At 41.3% G+C, this 25527-nt stretch overlaps 1 protein-coding gene across 4 annotated transcripts; it reads right to left on the bottom strand.

Moving 5' to 3' along the window:
• Window positions 1-2105: 2105 nt before the first annotated feature.
• On the bottom strand, window positions 2106-19056 carry LOC139535623 (GATA-binding factor 2-like). Of its 4 annotated transcripts, none has more exons than XM_071335219.1 (6): window positions 18861-19056; window positions 12752-13210; window positions 11192-11763; window positions 8114-8272; window positions 5369-5494; window positions 2106-3181 (listed from the first exon to the last, which is right to left on the bottom strand). In XM_071335219.1, the coding sequence occupies exons 2-6, from the start codon at window positions 12975-12977 to the stop codon at window positions 2882-2884; spliced, it is 1383 nt and encodes a 460-aa protein (XP_071191320.1). In that variant the 5' UTR covers window positions 12978-13210; window positions 18861-19056; the 3' UTR covers window positions 2106-2881. The 4 variants fall into 4 exon arrangements, with proteins under 4 accessions (XP_071191320.1, XP_071191322.1, XP_071191318.1 ...); XM_071335221.1 differs by lacking the exon at window positions 18861-19056 and adding an exon at window positions 13487-13610 and having other exon boundaries at window positions 8114-8259; window positions 11191-11763; XM_071335217.1 differs by lacking the exon at window positions 18861-19056 and adding an exon at window positions 13487-13610.
• Between the last annotated feature and the right edge of the window lie 6471 nt (window positions 19057-25527).

The following is a 25527-nucleotide window of genomic DNA, read 5'->3' as shown; positions in this document are numbered from 1 at the left end:
AGAGAGAGAGAGAGAGAGAGAGAGAGAGAGAGAGAGAGAGAGAGAGAGAGAGAGAGAGAGAGAGAGAGAGAGAGAGAGAGAGAGAGAGAGAGAGAGAGAGAGAGAGAGAGAGAGAGAGAGAGAGAGAGAGAGAGAGAGAGAGAGAGAGAGAGAGAGAGAAGTCCTGTTTATACCTGGTTCTAACATGCATGCAGCCTTGGTCCTGATCTTGTCCACATTCTGATTGTGTGTAAAGATGCATTGTGATCTGATTGTGATCAGTGTAAACCGACAAGATCAGAACAAGACCAGGATGAAGGAAGCATGTTAACGGCAGGTATAAACAGTGCTAGAGAGAGAGACAAAACAGCAGACAGGGAGAGAGAGTTGAGAGCTATTTCCTGCAGTCCTCAGCTGCAAGCACATCTGTGTGTGAGGGGTCCAAACAACCTCCCATGTGTTTGCTCACAGGTCGCCTGATTGCCTTTCCTTCCTCTTTTCTCTCCCACTAAAGACCTTCTGTCCTTCCTCTCACTCCAATCACCGCGCTGTGGCCCAGAGAGGTGCATTCTGGGAGAGGGACACGAGGAATCGAGATGGAATTAAGGAAGGAATAACGTTTTTGTTCAATCACTTTGGTGCTATTTTCAAAAATATGTGGGGAATTTTCCAAACTCTTAGTACAAAATTGCAAACTGTTAATACTTGTAACGCAGCAAATATTATATTCAAAACCATTTATTGTGCATTCATTTTGTTATGAGACATATTTTACTGCACAGCCATTGATCCAAACAATAAGTTTACTGTAAAATACCATAAGAACATCGATTTTATCACCAAAACACACAACAACCAGTTAATTCAATAGAAAATGTAGAAATAGAAAATGTTTAAAAATTGTCCTTTGAATGCAATTTGCTACAGTACTGTAAATTTCTGTACATTACACTGTTCACATTAGGCAATACTACCCACTAAAATTGACTGAACATCAAATTTCTACTGAAGACATCTTTCACAATGTATTCAAACAAAATAAATGAACGAAACTTAATGTTTGCATCAAGCTTGTCTTGAGTATTTGGCTATAAGTTCTCATCGAAATCGGCGTAAATGTCCTCATTGTTCATGTACCGGGGGAGAAAGCCTGACATAGGTCTGGATTGAAATCATTGCATGCCTCATCTATGGGGTGAAGGAGGGTGGTACGCTCATGGGGATGGCAATCATACATATTCCATCTATATTGAAGCTGTGTATTGTATTTTACAGTATTGTTTGTACCTGTGTGTTGTACTGGTCCTGAACGTGGCCCAGTTCATAAGAGCATGGCCCTAGCAACACCAGAGTTGTGGACTGTTTTCATGTTGGATAAAAGTGGCTTCTACGTAAATTGTATATATCACAGTATTACAGTATTCTTTTTGCCAATACAATTTTTGTGAAGCAGTGTGAAACAGGCAAACCAGTTTAAAAGCTGTAGGTTTACTAAATGGTTAAGTGATTATCAATTATGAGCAGTCGGATTAAGTAATAGTCAAGTGTATTTTAACAAATGAGAAGACAATCATATAAAAAAATACTGATTAAGTTTGGTGAAAAAGGGGACTGTGATTTTGTGTGTTGTACTTAGTCAATTGAAAATGTGCTTAGAGTTTTTAAACAACTGCCTTGTTTTGTACTAAGTGTTGTGAAAATGTACCACATACTGTACTTGTGAAAATTGCACCAAAGCGATAGAAAAAAACTGTAATATGAACCGAAAATGTGTATTTCTGTAGGACATGTGTACGCGTTAGTGTGTGACGTGGGAGCCCTGTGCTCACCCTGGGTTTGGAGCCTGCTGTCTGGGTCACACTGGTGCACCCTGGGGCCTGAGCTCCACAAAGAAGCCTTCTATAAACAGCAGCACATCACTCAGGGGAGGAGCACAACAAAACCATTACTGCGCTTTGGGGATCATAGAGCTGGCTTCATTACATCTGATATCACTTAGAAATATAGCAGAAATCAAAACCTCTTCACCGACACTGGAATTCACACTGACACTCCAATAGACAGAGCGAGAGACAGCGAGAGTGAGACAGAGACACGATACATTTCACGTTTCAAGGACTCAGTGACATTATTTAGTATTAAAACTTTATTTACTTTATTTTGTGAGATGGAAAAATCATAAAAACGTACAGCTTAGGAACAATGTCTCGTCTAAGATAAGTCTGTGTTCTTTTCTTTACATAATAACAATGAAATTATAATTGTAACAATATCCTTGTGTTCTGAAGAAAGCAAAAAGAGTGAAAATAAATTATCATAACAACTAGTATAACATCAATTATAACAACAATAATAACAATTATTAACTTTATATAAACTTTCTGTTTGCTTGCTTCTTTTTTCCAATAAAGTCCAGGGGGACCAGGTGGGTGGTGTGTATTCCAGCATGTGAGGGGTCAGTGTGTGTGTGTATGCATGTACATGTGTGGGGAGGCTGGTTCAGAAAGTCTCTCATACCCACGGTGTCAACAGTCTGTCCGCAACAGCCAGGACAGAGGCGACAGGGGGGGGGGGGGGTCTCATTACACTACAGAGGTTCAGGAGGGGAAAGCAGTGGTTCTCCTAATACCTCACATATTTTCTCTCATAGGGTGGGAGGGGTACCAAAGTGACTTAGTAAAAAAAGGCAACTTGAAGGGAGCAACTCAACACGCCCATGTTCCGATTCACCTTCGCCCTCTCACGTCCTCTCTCCCTTCAGTCACGTCTCCTCTCCATCATTCTCTAAATGAGGCCAGGCAAAACAATGTCCTACTGACAGTGAGCCCAATTACCCCTCTAGAAACAGAAGCAGTCGTGGTGATGATATGGTGGAGGGGTGATGGAGGGGCTTCAGGAGGTTTCAGTGCTCAGCCCAGGCCGGCGACCGTCCGGAGTGATGGTGAGGATGGCCGAACGAAGGGTGGATGGGAGTGGGAGTGGGCAGCATGTGTCCGGAGTGGCTGAAGGGGGGAAGGTGGCCCATATGGGTCATGTGTCCAGCCAGGCCGGGGCCACCGCCGAAGGGAGAGGACTTGTCATGCATGCATTTGGACAGCTCATCGTAGCCGTCTCCGGACCGCTTGCCCCTCTTGGACTTGCTGGACATCTTGCGGTTGCGTGTCTGGATGCCCTCCTTCTTCATGGTCATTGGCCTGTTGACCTGTGGAGAGCCAGGGAGGAGGGATGTTAGCTAAGGAGTAGTCAGACAAGCCTTGAGTAATATAGTTAAATAAAGGTTAAATAAATATATATATATATATATATATATAGGCTACTACATATAGGCTTCGTATTAATTTTATGTGGGTTTCAAAATCAAATAGGCCACCTGGGAGTGGCAGGTAGCCTAGGGGTTAGAGGAGGCAGGTAGCCTAGTGGTTAGAGTATTGGGCCAGTAACCAAAAGGATGCTGGATCAAATCCCTGAGCTGACAAGGCAAAACTCTGTCGTTCTACCCCTGAACAAGGCAGTTAACCCACTGTTCCCCAGTAGGCTGTCATTGTAAGTAAGAATTTGCTCTTAACTAACTTGCCCAGTTAAATAAAGTTTTTTTTTTAAACAGTGTTTCTTTTTTTTTAAACTGTTCATAACTCAATTATTAGTCATTGGACATTTTCTTGCACTCTCAGTGATTTTTATATTCAATTATGTCAAGTGTCATTTGTAATTTTAGATAATTTAGAAAAATCTAAACAACTATGATGGAAAACATGTTTCCTTCTTAAAAAACATGAGGGGAAAAATATGATGTGCCATAAATGTTGTGGAACAGATTTAACAGGCATTGGATGATCAAGCCACAATAAAAGGCATGAGCCTTTTAGGCTATTGTATATAATTATCTCACTAAACATGAATACACAGGACTGCCATGCTGGATCTGAAAGGGCTACTCTCAGACAATTTCGCATCAATGTAACTGACGCCTTACCCTGACATCAACGTAACTGACGCATTACCCTGACATCAACGTAACTGACGCATTACCCTGACATCAACGTAACTGACGCATTACCCTGACATCAACGTAACTTACGCGTTACCCTGACATAAATGTAACTGACGCATTACCCTGACATCAACGTAACTTACGCATTACCCTGACATCAACGTAACTGACGCATTACCCTGACATCAACGTAACTGACGCATTACCCTGACATCAATGTAACTGACGCGTTACCCTGACATCAATGTAACTGACGCATTACCCTGACATCAACGTAACTTACGCATTACCCTGACATCAACGTAACTGACGCATTACCCTGACATAAACGTAACTGACGCATTACCCTGACATCAACGTAACTGACGCATTACCCTGACATCAATGTAACTGACGCCTTACCCTGACATCAACGTAACTGACACGTTACCATGACATAAATGTAACTTACACGTTACATGCTGACCAGACCGGACACGTCGCGCGCGTGAGCGTCGCAAAATAAATGTAGAAACCCATGTTATTAAATTATTGCACCCACACTGCTCGCGTGCCAACGAGCGTCTGCGTTGCCAAGGGCTAAAATAGAAGTCAGTTCTATTTGTGATGCAGATCGCGCTGCAAGTCCTGCCTCTCCCATCTCCTCATTGGTTTATAGAAGCAGGTACCCACGTGCCATCTCCTCATTGGTTATACCCACGTGGGTGATTGAAAGACAAAATGTTTTGCCGGTCGTCGTGGTAATACAATGAAAGTTTAGATGCCAATCACCATATAAGTTCAAAGAAGAAAAAGCCTGGAAGGAGGAGAGATGACTAGAAACGATTGGTTGGCCATTTTATGTGTGGATTAATTGGCGGAGTAGAGGAGCTTGTGCATTTCATGTAAAATAACAACTCAATGTTTATATCCCAGGACAACAGCAAGCTAGCTAAATAGGACAAATTAGCTAGCAAGTGCAAGCTAACTAGCTAAGTTGCCATACATGTTTAATGCTTTTCGACCTGTCCCCAAATTAATGTCATTGGTTCAGAGTTTGTTTTGCTATTTTAACCTGAGTGTCGTGATCGCGTTTGGTGTAGGGGGACAAAATAAATGTATGCACGATAGCGCACGATGGCGCACGCGCGCAGCCGGTTTGGGTTCCGTGTTACCCTGACATCAATGTAACTGACGCATTACCCCGAATGACAGTCCCACCCTCCAGCCTCTCCTGGGAGTAACACCCCCGATTGAAACAAAGATGGATTAATAAAAAGGGAAAAAACGACCGCGGGTTCTGCTTCACAGGGAAAGCAGGCTTTGCATCTCTCGCCCCCGCTCCTAAATCGATACAAGCTGTCCACCCACTTGACCAGCTCGCCCCGCAGTTTCTATGTAAGCGGTTAGGCTACTTACGTTGTGCAGTTTATAGTAGAGCCCGCAGGCGTTGCACACCGGGTCGCCATTGCCGTTACGCCTCCAAAGGGTGGTGGTGGTGGTCTGACAGTTAGCGCAGCAGGTGCCAGCTCGTCTCGAAGCGGACTGAGGAGGAGAAAAAGGCAGAACGTTAATAGGCTACATTACGAATAAAGCCATTCAAATGTTAGCTGATTTGACGATTGTATTAGCTTAGGCAACAGAGATCAACGAGGAAAGTGAACATGACATGAATACGATTATTGAAATTAACTACCATGGCCATGTAGGCGTAGCCTAATGCATAGACTAATATAGATTAGGCCTATACATTTCAAATGTTCATTCGGAATTTTGCCTATAGGATATTTCTGCGTTTAAAACTTAAAACCTCTCGTTTTATAGCCTATTGTAATGTCCCACTCTCAGGGCTACATTCACACATAACTTCAAAGCCAGGCCAGCGCCAGTTAGACTCATGAAATTGCTTACAGGGAGTCACATCTGTATTTGTTTAATTGAATATATTCTGTGATTTATACAAGCTTAATTCAATTTTCCAATTTGTGCAATGCTACAAAAGCTGTTTCTCTGAAATGCGTTGTTTCTGTCTTGTACCAATTTCTGCTGTCATATTTCATTTAATAAAAAAATTAGATAGGCTACATTAATAATTTATACCGTCTCTATGCATGATTCTCCCTTCCCTTGATCCAGAGAATCAAACGACCCGGACTATAGGCGTCTATAAGACCAGGACCCTGTCTGCCAATGCCCTTTGTGTCCATTACAGATCTATTCTTCATACATAATAAGAAACATTTAGGCTCACAATACTATAACACTACAGCCATGTATATTGCATGTAGGCCTATGTATTTATTTTAATTAATTTAGTGTTTTATGAGAGTGGTTCATGCAAAACATCCCGAGTAAAAACTAGGATGGCGACGGACGGAATTAAAAAAAACAGAAAAATAGAATACTACTACAACAAAAAACACATCGCATTCCGGCGCATAAAGCTTGTGCCAGTGCCAACGGAGCATGACCAACAAACAACAGACCAAGAACATAAATACATTTATTTTCCAATCCCCACCACCATCCCGCCCCTCACGTTCTCTCTCTCTCTTCACACATAACTGGGTCCTATAGTGTTATGATAATCGCTTTACAGTATATTGTAAAAGTCTGGCCTGCCGGGTCCATACAAAATGCAGTGGTATTTGTTGAAGGCGGAAACACCCGGGAGCCTGGCTTCCTTATCGTGCCGGGGCAGATATCCGAATAGGAAACAACTGGATGCCCTTTGAACAGAACTCTGAAAACACTTGAGTTGAAAATGCAAAGCTGTGGCCACAGACCGACCCATGGAAAATGTAATGGACTTCTCATCGAGAGAACGAGTCAGAGGCGCGCTTATTTACACCAAGCGGCGCTAAAATGACTTATAGCCTACTTGTTCCACTAATGCTGACAATAACGCTAATACAGTCTGTTACAATATATTTCAGAAAGACAGTTGTAGAAATAAAAAACAACATTCACAATGTTCTCCATCCCATTACATGTATCTCAATGGAAGATAACCTAGGCAAAGACAAACTCAGGCAACCATTGCAATGTGTTAAACAATTACGATATTTCAAAAAGGCCACCGCGTGGGTTAGACTACACTTGTAAATTAAAACATGAATTTACATTTAACAACACGAGTGAATTGGGCTATAATTTGGTCTATTATTGCGTCTTTGGAACTGCATGACTGGATGACTGCATAACGAGTGTCCATTTAATTAGATAGTAAGGTATAAGCTATTGATTGAAATATTCCCATTAGGCCTATGTATAGTAGTATGATTTAATTATGTCAGAACAAAAACTATTCAGATCTAGCCTATACATAAATTAGGTATGGCGGGTAAACCCCTACTGATCATTAACATGTTCAGAGGGAAACAAGGTAGAAAAGTTCCTTATATAAATAAAGTAAAATATGTTTTAGCAAAATGTAAATACGAATTTAAAGTTTATATCAATCTAAATCCATTGCATATTAATGCGTAAATGTTTGGAGCTACCCAAAAGTTAGCATTTGGAATGTGCCTTGAACTGCCACTGAAATTAAGTCACTTCTCACAACTTGAATATCTTAAAAAGTTCGAGACGGTAAGTAGGCCTATCCTATACAATCAAAATTATGAATCCTAATCAGAGGTCTGAATATAAAATGAACAAATAAACCTTTTCAAAATAATCAGGAACCAGTATAATTTGGGGAAAAAATGTATTGTAATAATAACTTGTAAATTAAACATACAGTAATAATTCAGCCCACCTGAGACAATGAAAATATATAGGCGTATGTGCATTAGAAATAACAGGGCTCAGAATAATCCTTGCTCTTAAATGCCTGTGCAGAAACACTGGACAAAGTATTTGTGTGTGTGCACTGTTTTTCACTCACTTCAGCGTGGTGATAACCAAAGCAGCATGGGCATTGGATCAGTGACAGTATCAGCAGTATCAGCACTAATGATAGCAGTTAAAATGTCAATAGTAGCAGTATTGTAACAGGCGGTGTAGGCAATCACCAGGGGGTGTGAGGGACAAACAATTCCAGGAAGATCATAGGGAAAATACAACTTTCCTGGAATTGTCCTGGCGGTATCTGCTTCGTGCTCTATTTTGGCCCCCTTTCTCAGATGTGGAAGGGTAGACGGGAGCGAGATGGGGACTCACCAGTCTGCGTTTGGGCTTGATGAGAGGTCTGTTCTGGCCGTTCATCTTGTGGTACAGGCCGCAGGCATTGCACAGGTAGTGGCCCGTCCCGTCCCGCCGCCACAGCGGGGTGGAGGTGGCACCGCAGTTGACACACTCGCGCCCCTCTGAGCAGAATTCAAGTGGAGGGAAGACAAAGGGACATTTATATAATTAAAAAGTTCACACTCCATCAAAAGCTAAACAGTAACGGATTCACATTGAAGACAATAGCCGTCAGGAGGACACAGAGGAAATCATGAGCCTACTGGACACACTCTTCATTAGTAGTGTAATATGAAGTCCAAGCCCCCCCCCCCCACACACACACTGGGAGGACAGTGTCTCAGTGTACATATCAGTGTGCAGGTGTACCAGCCAAAGACAATCCCATATGACTGTCATTTGTACAGTTTGGTTCAGGGCGAATCGCCATGGACACAGACACCTGTATGTAAAGTGATCCAGGGTAGGAAACCCAGAGACAGCCAGGACGTGTCCAAAGGTGTCCAAACAGATGAATGTGAGACACCATCAAATTAGAGCTACATAATTAATGTGCTGTGGGCACACATGAGAGGAAACAGACGAGTGTGGTGCTGGTGGTGGTATTAAATGTGGGCCTGACCACATTGTGGTCTCCAACAAATAGGTGCCCATATTATAGCTCAGTATCACTTTATACCAGCCCGGTTTCTATGTTTCCCTTAACTCGTGACTTTTGAAATTATTTACTAAATCTTTTCATTGTTAGGTTTCTGAACACACCCTCTTCTGGTGTGTTCAGGGTTCAAGTCTTTTCACCCACTTCTACATCTTCAGCTGCAGAAAGACAGTGGGTGTTGCCTGTCTCTCTCTCTCTCTCCTCTTACAGGTTGCACTGTGGTATAATGCACAGGCTCAGTCAAATGGGCCGTTGCTGAACCTCGACCAAAATGGCCTTGTTTAATTCATGTTTTCCTCTCCCTAGAGCATCGTGCCTTTATTCCTATTATAATGTCAGCAACACCCATAGTCCCACCTAAACCTGAGAAAGGGATCTGCTCTGGACAATGGCAACGCTCCTTTTGAAGTGTATTCTGAGTGTTTGACTCTCTCTCCCTGTTTTGTCAGTCCAGCAGAGGCACCAGTATCAATACAACATCGCCTTCCAGCTCCAAAATTACAAAAGCTGTTGAATTGTTGTGTAATTTGGGAAGTTCCTTGGGGAGAAAACACTGAAATCCCACTGGCCGAGAGTATAGTAGAGAGACTGAGGCCATTGCCTTTCCAGGGAGGAGGTATGTAGGTGAGCGGATAGGGCTAGTTGAAGGTTATTTAAACAGGAAGTAACACTGTCTTAAGGTATGTGCTGACTGCTGAAATGTCACTGTGGCATTTCATACAACAATCAATCACGGCTCCATCAGACTTTGGGACTGATAAAGGAATGGCAGACCTTATGTGAGTTACTGATTCTGGATCTGTAAGGGAAGCTTCAAGTTCATGTGTATTTCTCTGTTCTGATAGTTACAATGCTCTTGCATAAAATAATCCCGTTAAAAGATTTGTGGATACTGTTTTAATTAAAATATTTGCATAACCAATCTGCCATCCACAAATTATTGAACTACTGAGCATACATCAGATAATAACACTTTGATCTGTAGTGATAATCCAAATGAAGACAGTTGTTTGCTAATATCTCTATACACTAACGAACAGTTAGAGAGACTCCACATTCAAATTATTTTTGGACACCAGGCCCACAACATAATTAACTTTGAGTTAATTAGTCTGAGCAAATGTAATGATAAATGTCTCCCTATGAGCTCATGTGATGGCTTGATTAACTATATAATTAACTATCTAATATTTTTAGAGTAGCAGTTATTATTACAATATCATAACCTTATTATCAATTATTATTATTGTATTATGACTTTGTTGTCTTCGATATGGTCATTACTACTAGTGTTAATCATCCTTTCATCTCCCTGGGCTTGATTCTTTCTCACTATCTCAGCGCACTGGGCCAAGGCCATGCTTAAAAACACAAACAGCAGGGCTCTGTCGCCTGTGACAGCGCGTCCCGACAGTGCTTTGTTAGTATTGGGGCGAGCAGTGGACGGTGGAGGTCGTGATTTGTTCACTCAAAGTATACAGGATATGGCAGGAGTCGCCAGAGCGTCGTGACTCCTGCATTTTTTAAGCTTCTGCCAAACAAGGGCATTGGTGGCATTTATTTTCAGCATTCAGCCAATCAGCCCAGATAAACACGACCACATTGCATATGGTTTCAAAAGGATGATTAGGTTAGCATTCGTGCAATTTTGTAATAAAAAAACTGTATTTTTTTAAAAATCTGGATAGAGACATGCTTATTATAGGCCTAGGCCACGTAGCACTTTCAACAGGCCTACTAATAAAAACATTCACAATAAGTATTATTACATATTCTATTGAAATATTATTATATTCAGAACCCTCTTTATAATAATTCTGCCAACTAGCCTATAAGCCTATAATTCCGTATTTTAATTTTGGTGATTGTTTGACTTTAGGCTGTTATCTCCTTGCCTCGACTCAAAAGTGTTTAATCATGATCAAACCTGAATATTTGCGTTTCAAATATTAGTCGTTTCATGTTAAATGCTTAATCATTTCATTTAAGTGGATGGTGTTTACAAGTGGTGACGAATGCGATGGAACAGAGATAAGAGCCACTGGGACAGGTTTGGGAAGGAGAGAAGCGCTGCGGGTAAAATAACCTGAGGTTATTACAGCAACTGTTCGACAGTGAAACACTTACAGGACCACCCAATCTATTTCTTGAAGATTAAAGCATTCATAGCCCTACAAGTAAAATACATTTAGAACAAGCTAAATGTTAATTGTTGTTTGGGCCCTGACAGAAATCCATGCACTTCCAAAGCGTTTTGACAAAACATAGGCCTGACACTGGTTTATATTGTCCTAACATGGACTCCCAATATTTGTATACCTTAAAATTACATAATTAGGCTATACCAGACTCTTTATGCGCAGGGTAACTTTAGGAATAGACTTATGAAACTCACCTGAGCACGACCGGGCTTTGCTTTTACACTTCGGCGTAAAGCTGGATGAAGATCCACCCAGCAGGCTACCGGGGTGGAAGAGACTGCCGCCGTATTCGTGTGGTGTTGGGAGAGAGTATGGGTAGGTCGGGATGGGGTGGTGTGTTGCGGGAGTTTGGGCACTCATGGAAGCCAGGCTGTTGCGGAGAGGACTGCAACCCTCCATTTTCATTCCCTCTGCCAGTGACACTTGGTATTTGATGGACTCCTTCTCGTCCATTCTTGTCGAGGTGGAGGTTGGAGAAGCAGGGCCGAGGTCCGGGGACACGTCTTTGGGAGGCGTAGGAGGGAAACTGTAGAGATGGTGCGGGCTGCAGTGGGACGCAGGGGTGAGGGAAGACACCGGAGCAGTGCTGGAGCTGCTACTGCAAGGGTAGCCGGAGCTAGCAGGATGCATTCCTGGCTTGCTGAAGTGGCTGACCGCCCATGCGTTATGGTGGTGGGCAGCAGAGAGGGCCGCCTTCCCGCTGTCAAGCCACGGAATGCCGGGGCTGTGGATTAGGTGTGGCCGGCAAACCTGACTCCCAAGGCGAGCTGTAAATAAGAAATATTATGATTTTTTTCTAATCGAAAGCGATGTGTCCAGTTCTATCACGCTGCGTAAAGTGCTGTCTCCTCACCAGTTCTATCACGCTGCGTAAAGTGCTGTCTCCTCACCTGTTGATGTCAATTCCAAACTATTTAAACTCGACATTGAGGTATATTTTTCCTAGTGTAAAAGTGATTAAAATAGCCTACAGGGCACCAACTTTAAAACCACGCCATTTCACAGTCCCAGCGAAATCTAAAACAATAGTTAGGCTACTACAGCTCCGTACCATAGACTACTTGACAAAAATATTTACAGATGTAAATGTTTACGCTTGTTGCAACACAATCTCTTATTGTCGAAAGGCATGTATGGGAGAAAGAAATCCACGGGGAGAAAATGTGATCAGTGTAAAGGCCTCGACTGAACTGCTATTTGCCTATGGTCATTGCCTGTTGGTCGCTCAGTTCCAGATCTTGGACTAAATAATGTTATTAGTAATTTTGCGTTTTGATGTTATATCCGGGAAGTGTCTCTCTCTCTCTCTAGAAACCCCTGCTCCAACAGAGGGGTTAAATGACATACTTCCCTTTCCTCTTGCTGTCTCTTGCTAGAAATTCTCGTTTTATGATTCCATGCCGTACGCCAGAGACAGCCACGCGCATGGACATCTATGTGTTACAGTATTTCAATTGACATCATTTATGTTCTCACATATTGAATAAGATACCATATCTAGATTTGTTTTTAAATACAAGGTTCTTTATGGACGACTTTTTACTGGTAATAGAAAAATGTTCTGTGCCAAAGCTCTTTGTGCATCAAACATCACACAACCAGTTATGGCAATAATATAGGCCTACCATCGATTAGTTTTAAAGCAACAGCCTGGGTGGTTGGATACATGTTGTCTTATTGCACCCTCTCACAATTACCTAAAGGCTATAAAACAGACTTAAATACAGTTAAATCACAAGGCTGAGCGCGTCTTACCATGTGCCTGGCTGTATGTAACCCTGGCCCGGGAGTTGGCATAGTAGGGGTTCCCCTGAGAGTCCAAGTGGTTTAAAAACACATCCACTTCGTCTGGTGGCAAAAGCGGCGCCATGGGCTCCATGTAGTTGTGGGCCAAGCTGTGGTGATGCGAGTCTGGGTGCTGCCCATTCAACACGGCGTGATGATGCGCCATCCACCGAGATTGATCGGCTGCGACTTCCATACCTAAATAGTCGATAACTTTATCCAATATATCACCAAAACGTCGTACTTTTTCTGAAAATATAAGTTATCTTTATGTGGTCCTTCTCCTGGATTAAGCAATTTTTACAGTCCCGAAATGTGGAGAAAAGGATGGACGTAGTGATGTCATACGGGTTTTCGGCACACTCTCCTTAAAGGTTCTTTGCTTCAGAAATAGAATCCTTGATCCGTTTTATTGGCTCTTACTGACACCTGCAATGAAACACAACAACATTTTATAATTTAATACACAACCTGGTGCCAGACTCTTTTGCACAACTTCTTCGGCGATGTATGCAAAATATACGAGATTGTTGTTTTCCCTATACGTTCAATCATCCCAGGCGACGTTTTACAAACAGCTTTCACCACAAGACTGTATATTTTTTAAACTACTTACAGTGTATTGCACCATTGCTGCAATGTTATACTCATAACACATGCATCCAATCTTATTCCATTGGAAAAAAGTATTTATTCTGAATTTACCTGTTGAAAGTTTGATCTATGACTACGATCAGCTGTTCAAACAGACTTTAATCTCTGAAACGCCTGATCCGTGAGGTACCCCGGCGCACTTTCCTACTGAATTGTGGCAGTACACTGACGCGACTGGCGCCAGTAAATTCCATATCAAGCGAGCCGGGGCGGAGTCAAGGGCGAGCAGTGACCTCCTGTAAGCCAATCACAGATCAGTATAGCTGCAATTGGCTCATGTATCCCAGCTCTTTCAGTTTCCATTCGAAACAGTAATGCCCCGGACCAAAAAACTAAAAGACATATCAATCAGCGGTGTAATTTCTCGGGGGACTTTTCTCTCTCGTGAAGCTCGCAGAATGAGCAATTTGCCCCTGATAATGTCTTATTTTACCAACACTCAGAGACGGACAGCCCAGATGGAGGCAAATTGAAACTGTAAGTTGTAAGCCTGACAATTTCTGTAACAGTCAACTAGGCCTACATTATCTGGCAAACGCAGTAGCCTATAGGCTGTTGCCACCTTGAGATTGTTTAGCCTTTAGATAACACAACATGATATTGCTAAGTTTGAATTCAAAGTGTATGCCAATGCTATTTTGTATAGGCTAGTTAAATGAAACCAACCAGATTAGATGTTCAACATGCTTAGTGGGCTAATTGAAATGCTATCAAACATCATAAAATAATTAAGCAGTCTTTTGGTTATTATTCTGTATTCAACAGTAAAGTGGTTGTTTTTCACATATGCCTTGTTTTACAGCATAGGCCCTTGTGGAGAACTGCATCGGCAGTTTGGACACATTTTACAAGGATTCTATATGCCAATTATGTAAATGTCTTGTAGAACAACACCAATTGCAAGTGTGAATGTTCACATGATCCTGCAATGCATATAAAACCAATTGTCAGTACCTCTAGGATTAATAGGAGAGGAGCCGTTTTATGACTTCGAAAGTGGGGCCATTGTTGTGAGCGCCTAAGTCTTTAATTAGTAGTCACGATATTCCTCTTGTGAAAACATTGGTTTTGCCTAAGATCTAGAGCAGTCAACACTTTTTGCATGTTAATGGCGCCTTTTTCTCACTTGGTGGTACAGACAGGGCGCCAGGCCCGCCTCACCTGTGTAAAACCAATTGGTGACCATTAGCGACACTTTGTTCATTCTTGTTTACATTCAACTCATGGCTGAAACAAGAAGGCTTGTCCACCACAGGCATAAAGACAGTGTCGCAAATAACCTTTTATCAAGTGCGCCGGTATAACCAGCTAGGTTTTGTCCTACAACCGCTCTACATACCCAAATACATGTGATTTGTTTCAAGCCAGGAATAGATTGGAAGGCCTCATAAGCAAAAGCCTATTGAATAGGCTACCAACTGAACCTCCTAAAATGTAGTCTATAATCCAGCGCTTGTTATGAGGTTATTAGGTTTAGCCTTCAAGTGGTGTTTTATTATAATGTGATGAAATACTGTAGCCTACACACTTTTGCACAGGTATTCTATGGGCCTGTCTGTACCTGATCAAAATAATACGGGGAAAGAGCATCCAGGATAAAATCGCCAGTCGAGACGTACTGGCTTACCCTCTATAGTAAAAATGTGGCATTTCGTGCCATACATCACGATATTGAATATTAAAGAAAATGTTTACATGTCTTTTTTAATAAAGAAAGTGTGTGTGGCGTGCGTGATTGACAGACAATAATTGGAGGGAGCTCCGGGCCCAGACTGGCCGCCTCTCTGACGCCCCGACTAGACGTCACAGAAAAAAATCTCAGCGCATGGACTTCACAATCGTTCCAAAAAAGCCTCGAGATCAGTTACGTCCAAGCTTTGTTTATTCTGATAGAAATACAGTGATGTTTTGGCCAAGCATAAATCAAATAATTACATTCTTAGGCTACTATACTCAACCTGTGAAAAAAAGAATGCATGAATAGCTTAACGCAATGTTAGAACGAGGGCATTTGGACAGTTTGGGCTTTGATATGGGGATGTTTGCAGGGTTTGTGTGCGTGCTTGCGCGCGAGCGAGAGTGTGTGTGGCTTGGCATTCAGTCATTGGCATCTGGTCAGGGGCCATGACATGATGAGCTCAGCTCTCTGTGCTTGTCAACTTCTAAAATCAACAAATTAGTGTATGTGGGGTCATAACACACCCAAGTGTCTCCTTATGTAATCACCCAAATAACAGACATTCTCCTGAAATGAGAGCTATAGCAGCTGAAAATGTCAGGTGTAGGTGTCTTAATAAATAGGTTTCTTTGAAATAATTTGCCACTCTGTCAATTGTCATTCATTGGCAGGTCAAGTTACAGAGATTTCAAACCATGTTTTCTATGGCACTTTGGTCTAAAGTACAACATAAATATTCCCTGAAGATACAGGACTGCACTGAAAAAATTATAAAAACCATCAACACAAGAGATCTCTCTAAACTATGATGCATCAATTTAACAGCAATGCAACGACTACATGTTTTCAACGTAAAGCAAGAGGAATTCAAATCTTGTGTTTGCCCAAACCCTAATAGTGATCATGGCAGGTCATCTTTTTTTCCCCTTACATCACCGCTGCTGTTTGTCTGTCTGTGTGGTTGTCTGTCCTCGGTGCTGTGCTCCTCTGTACCGCAGCCTGCTCTGTGCTGTGTGGCTGGGACTGGGTGGGTCAGGCCCAGCAAGCAGCCTCTCCATTGTTGTTTCGCATGTTTGCCAAATGGATTACTCAGCGGGATTTACTCCTCTGTAATTTATACCTTCATTAATCCCATTTGTATCTGTGCTGGAACAAAGGACGGGATGATGGGTTTGTGTGTGTGGGGGGGGGGGGGGGGTCCTCGCTCAAGGACATAGCAGCATTGTCTCACAGGGGATGCTATCCTACTAGAGCGGTAGAGCCCTTGGAGGTAAGCACATTAACCCTTCCTTGCTGCCTATGACTGAGGGAAAACATGTATTCCCATACGAAATGTTCATTGGCTATACATGTCAATGACAGGCATTGTTATGAATAAGAGGCAATACGATGGTAGCAAAACCATGTCAATTCAGGATACTTTTTCTCTTCTGCCGTAGGCCTATCTGTGCAGCGGTCAGCTTTAAAGTCCTACTCCAGACTAATTTTCACCCCATTTAACACCTGATTTACTTAACAAAAGGCACATTTCATGTTGAAGATATCCCTACGACCATTGTTAAGGTAAGGTGAATGACCGGACGGTTGTTATTTTTGATTTATTTATGATGTAACCTTTATTTAACTAGGCAAGCCAGTTAAGAACAAATTATTATTTACAATGACGGCCTACCAAAAGGCAAAAGGCCTCCTGCGGGGACCGGGGCTGGGATTAAAAATAAAAATTCAAAAAATAAATAAATATACGACAAAACACACATCACAACAAGAGAGACAACACAACACTACATAAAGATAGACCTAAGACAACAACATAGCAAGGCAGCAACACATGACAACACAGCATGGTAGCTACACAACATGACAACAACATGGTAGCAACACAACATGGTTATTACTGAACCAGAGTCGGTGTACGAGCAACAGAGACCATTCCAATAATTAACAGGTGCTGCTATGAAATGAGCTTGCCTTTCTCTACCTGTTTGTTCCCCTTGCTTATGGTCAACATCCATCATTATTCAGAGGGGGGGGGGGGGGGGGGGTAGAGAAAGCCACAGAGGGGTTTGTGAAGATAAGCAGAGCTGGGGAGAGGAGAATGACACAAACCAGCTGAAGCATTATTGTCCTTTACTCATGGGTAATTACATCGAGCACAGGGCACTGGGGGCTATAGAGTAGACAGAAGCAGACAGCACACAGCCCATCCTAGTGGAAGTGCGAACCCAGAACAGGGTTGTGAAAGCAATGCATTTTCACCCTCATATTAAACTAGATGCCATAACTGTTTTCTGAGTTGGTGAATCTGGCTACTGTATGTTCAAAGGACATGTTCATAGTATAATGGTCCATTATTGGATGGACTTCTGTACATTTTGGCTCCATGGACCTCACTGGTAGCCTTGATATCATTTGAGAGGGTATTTATATTAGGTCTAAGTGATCATCTTGACCACACTTATCTGACACACACGCAGAAAAGGGACGCTTAACTGGTATGGCATGTGAGGTGACTGATAGGTAAGGGGCCACATGCTGAGTTTCGAGTGTAAGTGTAATTTTTATTAGCTGATGACAGTCTCACGAGGGCAATAAATCTGCCTGCTCGAGACAACAGTCCCGCCCGCCCCTGTTTCTATTCGACCACTGAGACCATGACGTTATTGCCCTTTCTTGTGATGAAAGGGGGTTGGTTACTGGAGTCTTAATGCGTTTGAAAGCACAGGTGATTAGTGGATACATACATCGTCATCTTAATATGACGCTGATGTTGATCTCACACCCGTGATTGGTTAGCCTAGATCTGCACAATTCCATAACCCAAGGCCACAGCAATTGTCAATTTTAATTAAAGTTCAATTGTGATTAACTTTTTAATACTTCACGAACATCTAGTAAAACAACAGATCACATGAAGTCTGTTCATTCAACTGATTGGGCTACTCGTAATAACCATGTAATAACACTGTTAAACCGTGAAGAATTGAATCTGGACAAATTATAGCCTAATCGATGGTGCGGAATGTATGTCTTTGGGAGGACCTTAGCTCTACCAGATGACTTCATGTTCAATGCATCACATTGTGTTGTATTCCTAGTTGATACAGCCTAATAGTTACAAAGACACGTAATAACGAATACTGAAAGGACCTATAGCATACTGTTTCTATGCATTCTATTTAGTCTGATAAAAAAATGATGTTATTGTTTTGCAAGCCAGAAAACTGTGTTTGATAGTAGTAATTATAGATTTTACAGGGAAGTGCATGCAGTACATAAGCAGGATATAATAGCAGAATTAGATTACATGCTGCGTAACGAATTATTATAATTGGAAGACTATATGATATAAACCCATGAGAAACTGTTTGCATAAAATACAGTGAAATTGTAGTCTATTGTTATTATTGTGATAGCTTATATGTTATCTTGTTCTTCCCACATTCTAACACGGCTACTCCGTGACGGTGCCACTCCAAGTGCGGTGCCAACTAGGGCTCTCTGTAGCCTATAATGTGTGCAGTCAACGATGCATCATTATGAGGCAAGTATATTGATATATAGGCAGATGGATAAAAAAAAGCTTTACGCTTGGATAGCCTACTCTCAAATATTTAATTTCAGTTGATGGACAACTAGTGTTTAAATATGTACCTCAACCAGTAACACGATTGCAAGGAATTTACAGCATGTCTAAATAATTCCACTTACAACAATAGTAAATAGTAAATAATGAATATCTCTTACCAACAGACTGACTCGGTCCCGCTCTGTCTAATGAGAGATTCAGTCCGGTAGCCTATAACCGGGTCTCCGTTTCGCCTGCCTGGCACTACGTAGATCTCGCTGACGTTTCCCTTTATGCGCAGTTATGGGTGGTGGACTGCCTAAAAATCAATCCGCGTTTGTTTGATGCTGCTGTGGAAGCTATGTCCCTCTGTCCCAAAAGAGTTATGTCAGCTGGCAAGCAGTTTAGCATCGCCCCCCCCCCCCTCTCTCTATCTCTCCCGTTATCTCTATTTCTCTCTTTCGCTTTGCTCTCCCCCTTTTCTTTCAATAGCTCCGCTGAAAACGAGGAGAAAAAAACTTGATAGACATAGGAGCAATGTATGTTGTTATGGTGCGTCAACCAGTCTCAATCTTGTCTTCCGGGTCGTGACTTCTTTGAGCATTTTGATATGGATTGTGAAAGAGGGGACGCACAGTATCTAGTGTTCATTCTTAAAATCCTCTTAAGCATAAGGTTTATCCGGCCAACAATTCCACTTCAAAGTCGAAGCAGAACAGTTCCTTATGGAATGTGAGAGAGAGTGGCACGTCAGTATCACTCAACCAACCCGTGCAAGGTGAGTAACCCAGTAACTGAGTCAATACGAAAAAAAAGCTTCCTAAAGAGACACTGCTTCATTATTGTCATCCAATCCACTTGGATCAAACATCTTCCCAATCAGGTTATTGAGTTTAGTTGACTCAGATTTTTGTGATTCTATTACATATTGAGCTATCTTGGGTTGCTGGGCTCTCAAGCAAACTAAAACTACATGCACAATATAATTGGCCTACAGCAATCCGGTGTAATGAATTCCTTCCCCGCTCATTTTGATTGAAATACGGTATACCCCATGACCGACCCTCCCTCCTACGATCTTCTTTTTACTTTGTCCCACACATTAACACCAACTTTAAAACATGCAAAGCCTCAAAATCTCCTGCACGCGACCTAGGCTCGTGCGCTGCAGCTAAAGCCAGGCAGGTGCAAGGACTGCTGCATCCCGGGCCGTGTCCCCTAGAGTGCACACACACAAAAAGAGGAGAAAACCAAGCTTGCATAAAGAAAATAAAGACAAATTGAACTTTGACAGAATTACTTGCATTCATTTCAATGCTTAAAATCGCTTCTGCAAATACCTCTGTTTTGCGTCCAGGAATAAGACCTTGAATAAAAACAACAGAAAAGAATATACACACTGTCACTAGTTTATGTGTCATTCCCAAAGGCCTAGTTGATTAAATAATCAAAAGAAAAATAAACTGATAATAATCGGTCTGGTCTACATATATCAGAATTTCACAAAATAAAGAAGAAGAACAGCTCGAGAAAGAAAGACAGGAGATAGCCTATATGTTATCTTAAGATGGCTTTATGGCAACCCTCCATGGAGGCAAAAAAAGCTCCCCAATGTAGGCTACACGGTTGTTGTATTTTGGCGCATAGGCCTTCATTTTCTTCAAAATGTTTTTGTACAATATCAAATTCAATGACCGCGCACAATTGAAGACACCATATCTTGTTGAAACTGGATAGAGCATTATAGACTTAGGCCTACTTGCATACAGTGGTGACTCTAGCCTGCCTATACCTTCCTTGAAATGTAAACTCGACCCCTGTCCGGATGTTGTTATCCCACTATTCAAATTAGAAGTTGAAAATGCACTCAACATTTGGGAACTTGGAGCAGACATAAGAGATCAATTCGAATGTCCATTATTTTCACTGTATCCACCCCAAAAGCAACAGTTCTTTCTTTTAGGCTACATAAAGTTACATCATCAACAACACCAAATTTATGATAATACTTATTAATGTTAATAATTATAATCAAACACTCATCACGAATAGCTCTTTTCGTTTAGATTATCGTTTATTTATAAGACGGTAGCCCATCATCACTTGACAAAAAAAATGGTTGGGTAAATTAAGAATTTTGTAACATACCCATACCATTAAGCCAATTAGAATGCCTATTAGTTACAGATCAATAAAGGTACGAGCAGCGTGAGCCTTGTGATCTCTGTCCAGCGAAAATAACAGCCTCTTGGTTTGAGCGCGCGTTTAAAGTTTATCAGCCCAGAGCTTCAATTCCTATTTGGAACTTCTATAAAAAAATATATATAATAATAATAATAAAACATATATATTTCATAGACAATATGACATGTCACATTGTCCATCCAAATCTAGCCTATAGTTTGACACCTAGCTTATATTATGGACATTTTAAAGCAAATTATCTTGAGGCGAGCGTAATGACAATATAGCCTACAAAGTTATAGTTCAAGATTAGCCACAATAATTCTACGGTGGAGGTCTTAATAATAATAATAGGCCTAACAATAATTGAATAATAATATTTTTCATGGGGTCATCATAATCACATAAGCACATGAACATGTATTCTATGTATTTATTCATTTATTTCGCACTATGTTTCTTTCTTATCATTTTCAACATGTTCTGCAGCAGGGTTTTTGTCCTAAGTGTCTGCACGGCGCTTGGCAGAGACGTTGTTATTTATATATGCATGCTGCATTAGATGCCAGGGCCCTTCTTCTTCCGATTATTAGCCTACCATGGGGTAATATTTCATCGGCACTAGGCAATCTTTGTTCTCTGTGAAGATAATAAATGGCCTAATCGTTATCAGCAAACTGCTGGGGGTGTCAGCACCGAACGAAGCTGGAAGCAGGGACCAAAGTGCCGCTGAATAAATTGGTGTTCCTTATCTCTCATTCCCAGATTATCGCCGCCTTTTCAAACTTGCACAAGAAATACATTCAATGCATCTAATGCATCATTTGTGGGGAGAAGATCCCGCAGGTTGATAGAGACAGATAGATGCAGAGAATGAACAAATATTTACAGGTTTTACGCGCCCGGTGTTGGAGCCAATATTAGCTCCATTGGGGTTTTTAAATTAGTTTATTGAGTATAGGCCATTGGTACACACACTTTACATATCAATACACGCTATATTAAACATATATCATAGTGAAGTGATATGATGGTTATCTGACTGATTAATCCTGTCTCCTCGGTTGTTGTCTCTACATTGGCAAAGTGGTAGGGCTAAATGTGTTTTTTTACTCCTTTGCCTGGGATGTAGCCATGCATGCGTTTTCAGATATGCTTTCTATACTGAATGGCAGCCTACTTCCTATAACTTATATTAACTATCACCGTTGAAATTTGAAACACAATGTAACATAATAACTAACACATAATAACAATTAACAATGACAATATTAATGTCCATAAATAACAATCAAATACACAACAACATAATACTGTGATATTATTAGCTTAGGCTAAGTAAAACGAAGAACAACAACAATAATACAGGCCTACTATTCTACTACTACTACTACTACTAATAATAATAATGATGATTATAATAATAATAATAATAATAGGCCTAATAATAGGAATAAAATATAATTATTATGTCTATTAATCACAGTATTATCAATGGCAATAATGTTCACTTCAATATCGACTTAAAAATACAATATATACTATAACAAATACAATAGGCTTGTATTACTAAAGATTCCGAAATGTCAAAAGTTTATTAGTGAAAGTAGACAAGCAGTTCCTGCTGTTTTTGTATGTGTGTATTCTCTAACAAATGCCTTTCTTACCACTAGAATAAAATATTCAAATTCAAACACAATTATTTTCACTGTCTTATGAGTAGAACTATAATCTTAACAGGTATAGGCTTACGATAGACATGGTGTGGTATGGGCCTAATATTACTTTACTCTGATATTTCATTATTGATGGCTTATGAGCGCATATTTCGCAAACACTATTAGCCGCAAAAACTGCACCATGGACACCCAGTTATCTCATGACTGCCCTTTGCTGTAGCCATATAGTCTACATTAATCATTTGACCACACAGATAGTACAATGTTTTGTAAGAGGGAGAAACCAGGTTTCCATTCATAATCGAGCATGGAACATGATCTACAATTTATGTGATACTTATGACAACAACAAAAAATCCAGTATACACAACCTCCCCTTTTAATAAAGACCCACTGCACACACTGGTTGAATCAACGTTGTTTTCACGTCATTTCAATGAAACAACTTGGAATAGACGTTGTATTGATGGGGCATATCCACCGGCCCCGTGCTCTGATGGTCTCCTAGACAACCCAGATAACGTAGCAGCAGTTTTCCATATCAGCACCAGAGTCTATTATATCCCGGGATTAGCTCTCTTTCCGAAAAGGTCAGACACAAAGTCATGAAACCTGGTATTTTCACCCTGGCCCAGAGTGCATGCACATACATATTTGCATTCGTGTGCCATTTCATTCGTATGCCTACAGTCATTAACTTAATGGCCTTCAGCATTTCCCTGCTCACAAAATATCAACATCATAAAGAAGGATCTTCTGTGATTTATGGTGAATGAATGTAAAGACAGAACAAGGCTTGTAGGGGTTACTCAGGCTATTTGTGTTATTACCAACCCGCTAGCGCTCGGTTTTAGCAATCGGGCCCTATTGTACTGTTATGTAGCGACCCCTAGTGATAAAATGATGATTAAAATGTAGACTCATCCAAATGAGGAAAGCGAAGAAGTGTGCGTGCGTACCTTAGAGACACCAGAATAGTGGATTTGATTCCCGGTATGACCCGCACATAAAACGCATGCATGAGTTTAAGTCGTCTGTTAAAAGGTTGTTTTTTTGCGTGTGTATGTGAGAGAGAGAGACAGAGAACCTAGAGAGAAATTCATGCCAGATAGAAATTCATAGAGTCATAGAGAAGAGATGCAGGAGATGGAGACAGTGTGAGAGACACAGAGAGAAAGAGAGAGAGAGAACGAGGGTGAAAGAAAGAGAGAGAGAGAGTGCATGTGTGTGTGTGTGTGTGTGTGTGTGTGTGTGTGTGTGTGTGTGTGTGTGTGTGTGTGTGTGTGTGTGTGTGTGTGTGTGTGTGTGTGTGTGTGTGTGTGTGTGTGTGTGTGTGTGTGTGTGTGTGTGTGTGTGAGAGAGAGATAGAGAGAGACAGACAGAGAAAATATAGAGAAATTAATGCCAGATATAAATTCATAGAGAAGAGATGCAGGGCATGGACTCAGAGTGACAGAGAGAGAGAACGACTACAAAAGGCCATTGCACAGCTGGAATGTTCCAGCTGGGATTCCCGATGGCTGGACAGGAAGAGAGTGGAGTCCTGACAGGAAGAGTCTGCTGGGAGGGCTAGTGCTGGGTGCGGAGAGAGAGCTGTTTCCTGTTAGCTGCTCTCCCTCTCTCAAAACATTTCTCTCTAAGTTTTCTGTCTACCTATCCCTCTGTCTTTTGCCATGCTTCACTCCCCATCCACTTTAGGGCTTGTAGGCCTATCGCTTTTGAATCCATCCTATTTCTCTGAAATGTTCCCCTTCAAACTCCTCATGTGAATACACACAGCCACCGTATATGATACGTTTGTTTAAGGGGGTTGTGGGGAAGAGGACAATGGGTCAAGCTGCCAGGCCGCCAGGTTGCTTGAGGTGTAAGTTAACTGGGGTGCAGGAACCAGGTGTTACCACGGTGACACTTCCTGCCTGTCAGATCTGTCAGATCTGGCTCACAATGTAAGGCCATGTACCAAAGGGACAACAAAGAGTTAATGTCAGATTGACAAAAAGAGGGTGAGAAAACACAGAAATAATGAGAGTCTCACTGTAGAGATGAAATAGAGTGGTATGTGAAGTGTGAGAGGAAAAATGTCTTTGTCTCTCCTAAGCTCAGTGGATAATCAAAGTTTCCTATCAGCTCTGGAGTAGGGGGAAATTGGCTGCCCTGGAAAGGAGAGGGCCACTCTCACAGCCAATGGGAAGTGCCCCTGTCACTTTAATCAGGAGTGATAGAGAGGGGAGGAAGTGTGTGTGTGTGTGTGTGTGTGTGTGTGTGTGTGTGTGTGTGTGTGTGTGTGTGTGTGTGTGTGTGTGTGTGTGTGTGTGTGTGTGTGTGTGTGTGTGTGCGTGTGCGTGTGCGTGTGTGTGTGCTGATACTGGGTGTCAAGTAAAGTGTTACCGCAAGGGTATTTGAAAACAAATAAATATTTATTTGATGGCTGCCAAATATTTGATGAAGAACCAAAAACGACAACAGGTAGTCAAATGAGTGTAAATGTATGATCATGAGCACATGGTTTGGAAACAGGAAGGACATGGAATCACCTCAACATTAGAGTAGACCCCTTTTGCAGCTTCAATATGACTAACAAATATATTTTCATAATGAGTGAGACAAGGTAATACAGTAGCACTTCACATCAAATTCTAATACTTTGTGATCATTACGATAGCTACATTGTTGTTACATAGAAAATACATAAAAAACATTAAAATTGAGTTATTACATATCTAAGTGGAATAAGGAACAGTCACTATTCCTCTTGTGTGCAGAAGTTACAAAAACTCTCAGACCATTAATATGCAATAAATATGCAATTACCAAAGTATTATGTAACAACATGCTAATAAAACATTGTTCAAAAAGTAATTACAGTTTGATTAAACAGGCAGAAGAACAGGTTCATGTTACAGTAACAAAATATGGCTATTACATGTCAAAATGAAACCAGAATATCACAAAACTGCCTTCTTGAATAAACTACAGCCAAGGT

This window comes from Salvelinus alpinus, chromosome 12, assembly GCF_045679555.1.
Source record: "Salvelinus alpinus chromosome 12, SLU_Salpinus.1, whole genome shotgun sequence".
Lineage (NCBI taxonomy): Eukaryota > Metazoa > Chordata > Actinopteri > Salmoniformes > Salmonidae > Salvelinus > Salvelinus alpinus.
Note: the sequence above shows the minus strand (reverse complement) of the source record. Positions and strands in the feature narration are given on the sequence as shown.

Bases quoted from the DNA above. Each gene is read 5' to 3' on its own strand.
- LOC139535623 (XM_071335219.1), bottom strand. From the start codon at position 12,977: ATGGAAGTCGCAGCCGATCAATCTCGGTGGATGGCGCATCATCACGCC. The intron at 11,764-12,751 runs GTAAGACGCGCT...TCTTATTTACAG, and splicing joins TACATACAGCCAGGCACATG to CTCGCCTTGGGAGTCAGGTT. The intron at 8,273-11,191 runs GGTGAGTTTCAT...TTCCCTCCACTT, and splicing joins GCAAAGCCCGGTCGTGCTCA to GAATTCTGCTCAGAGGGGCG.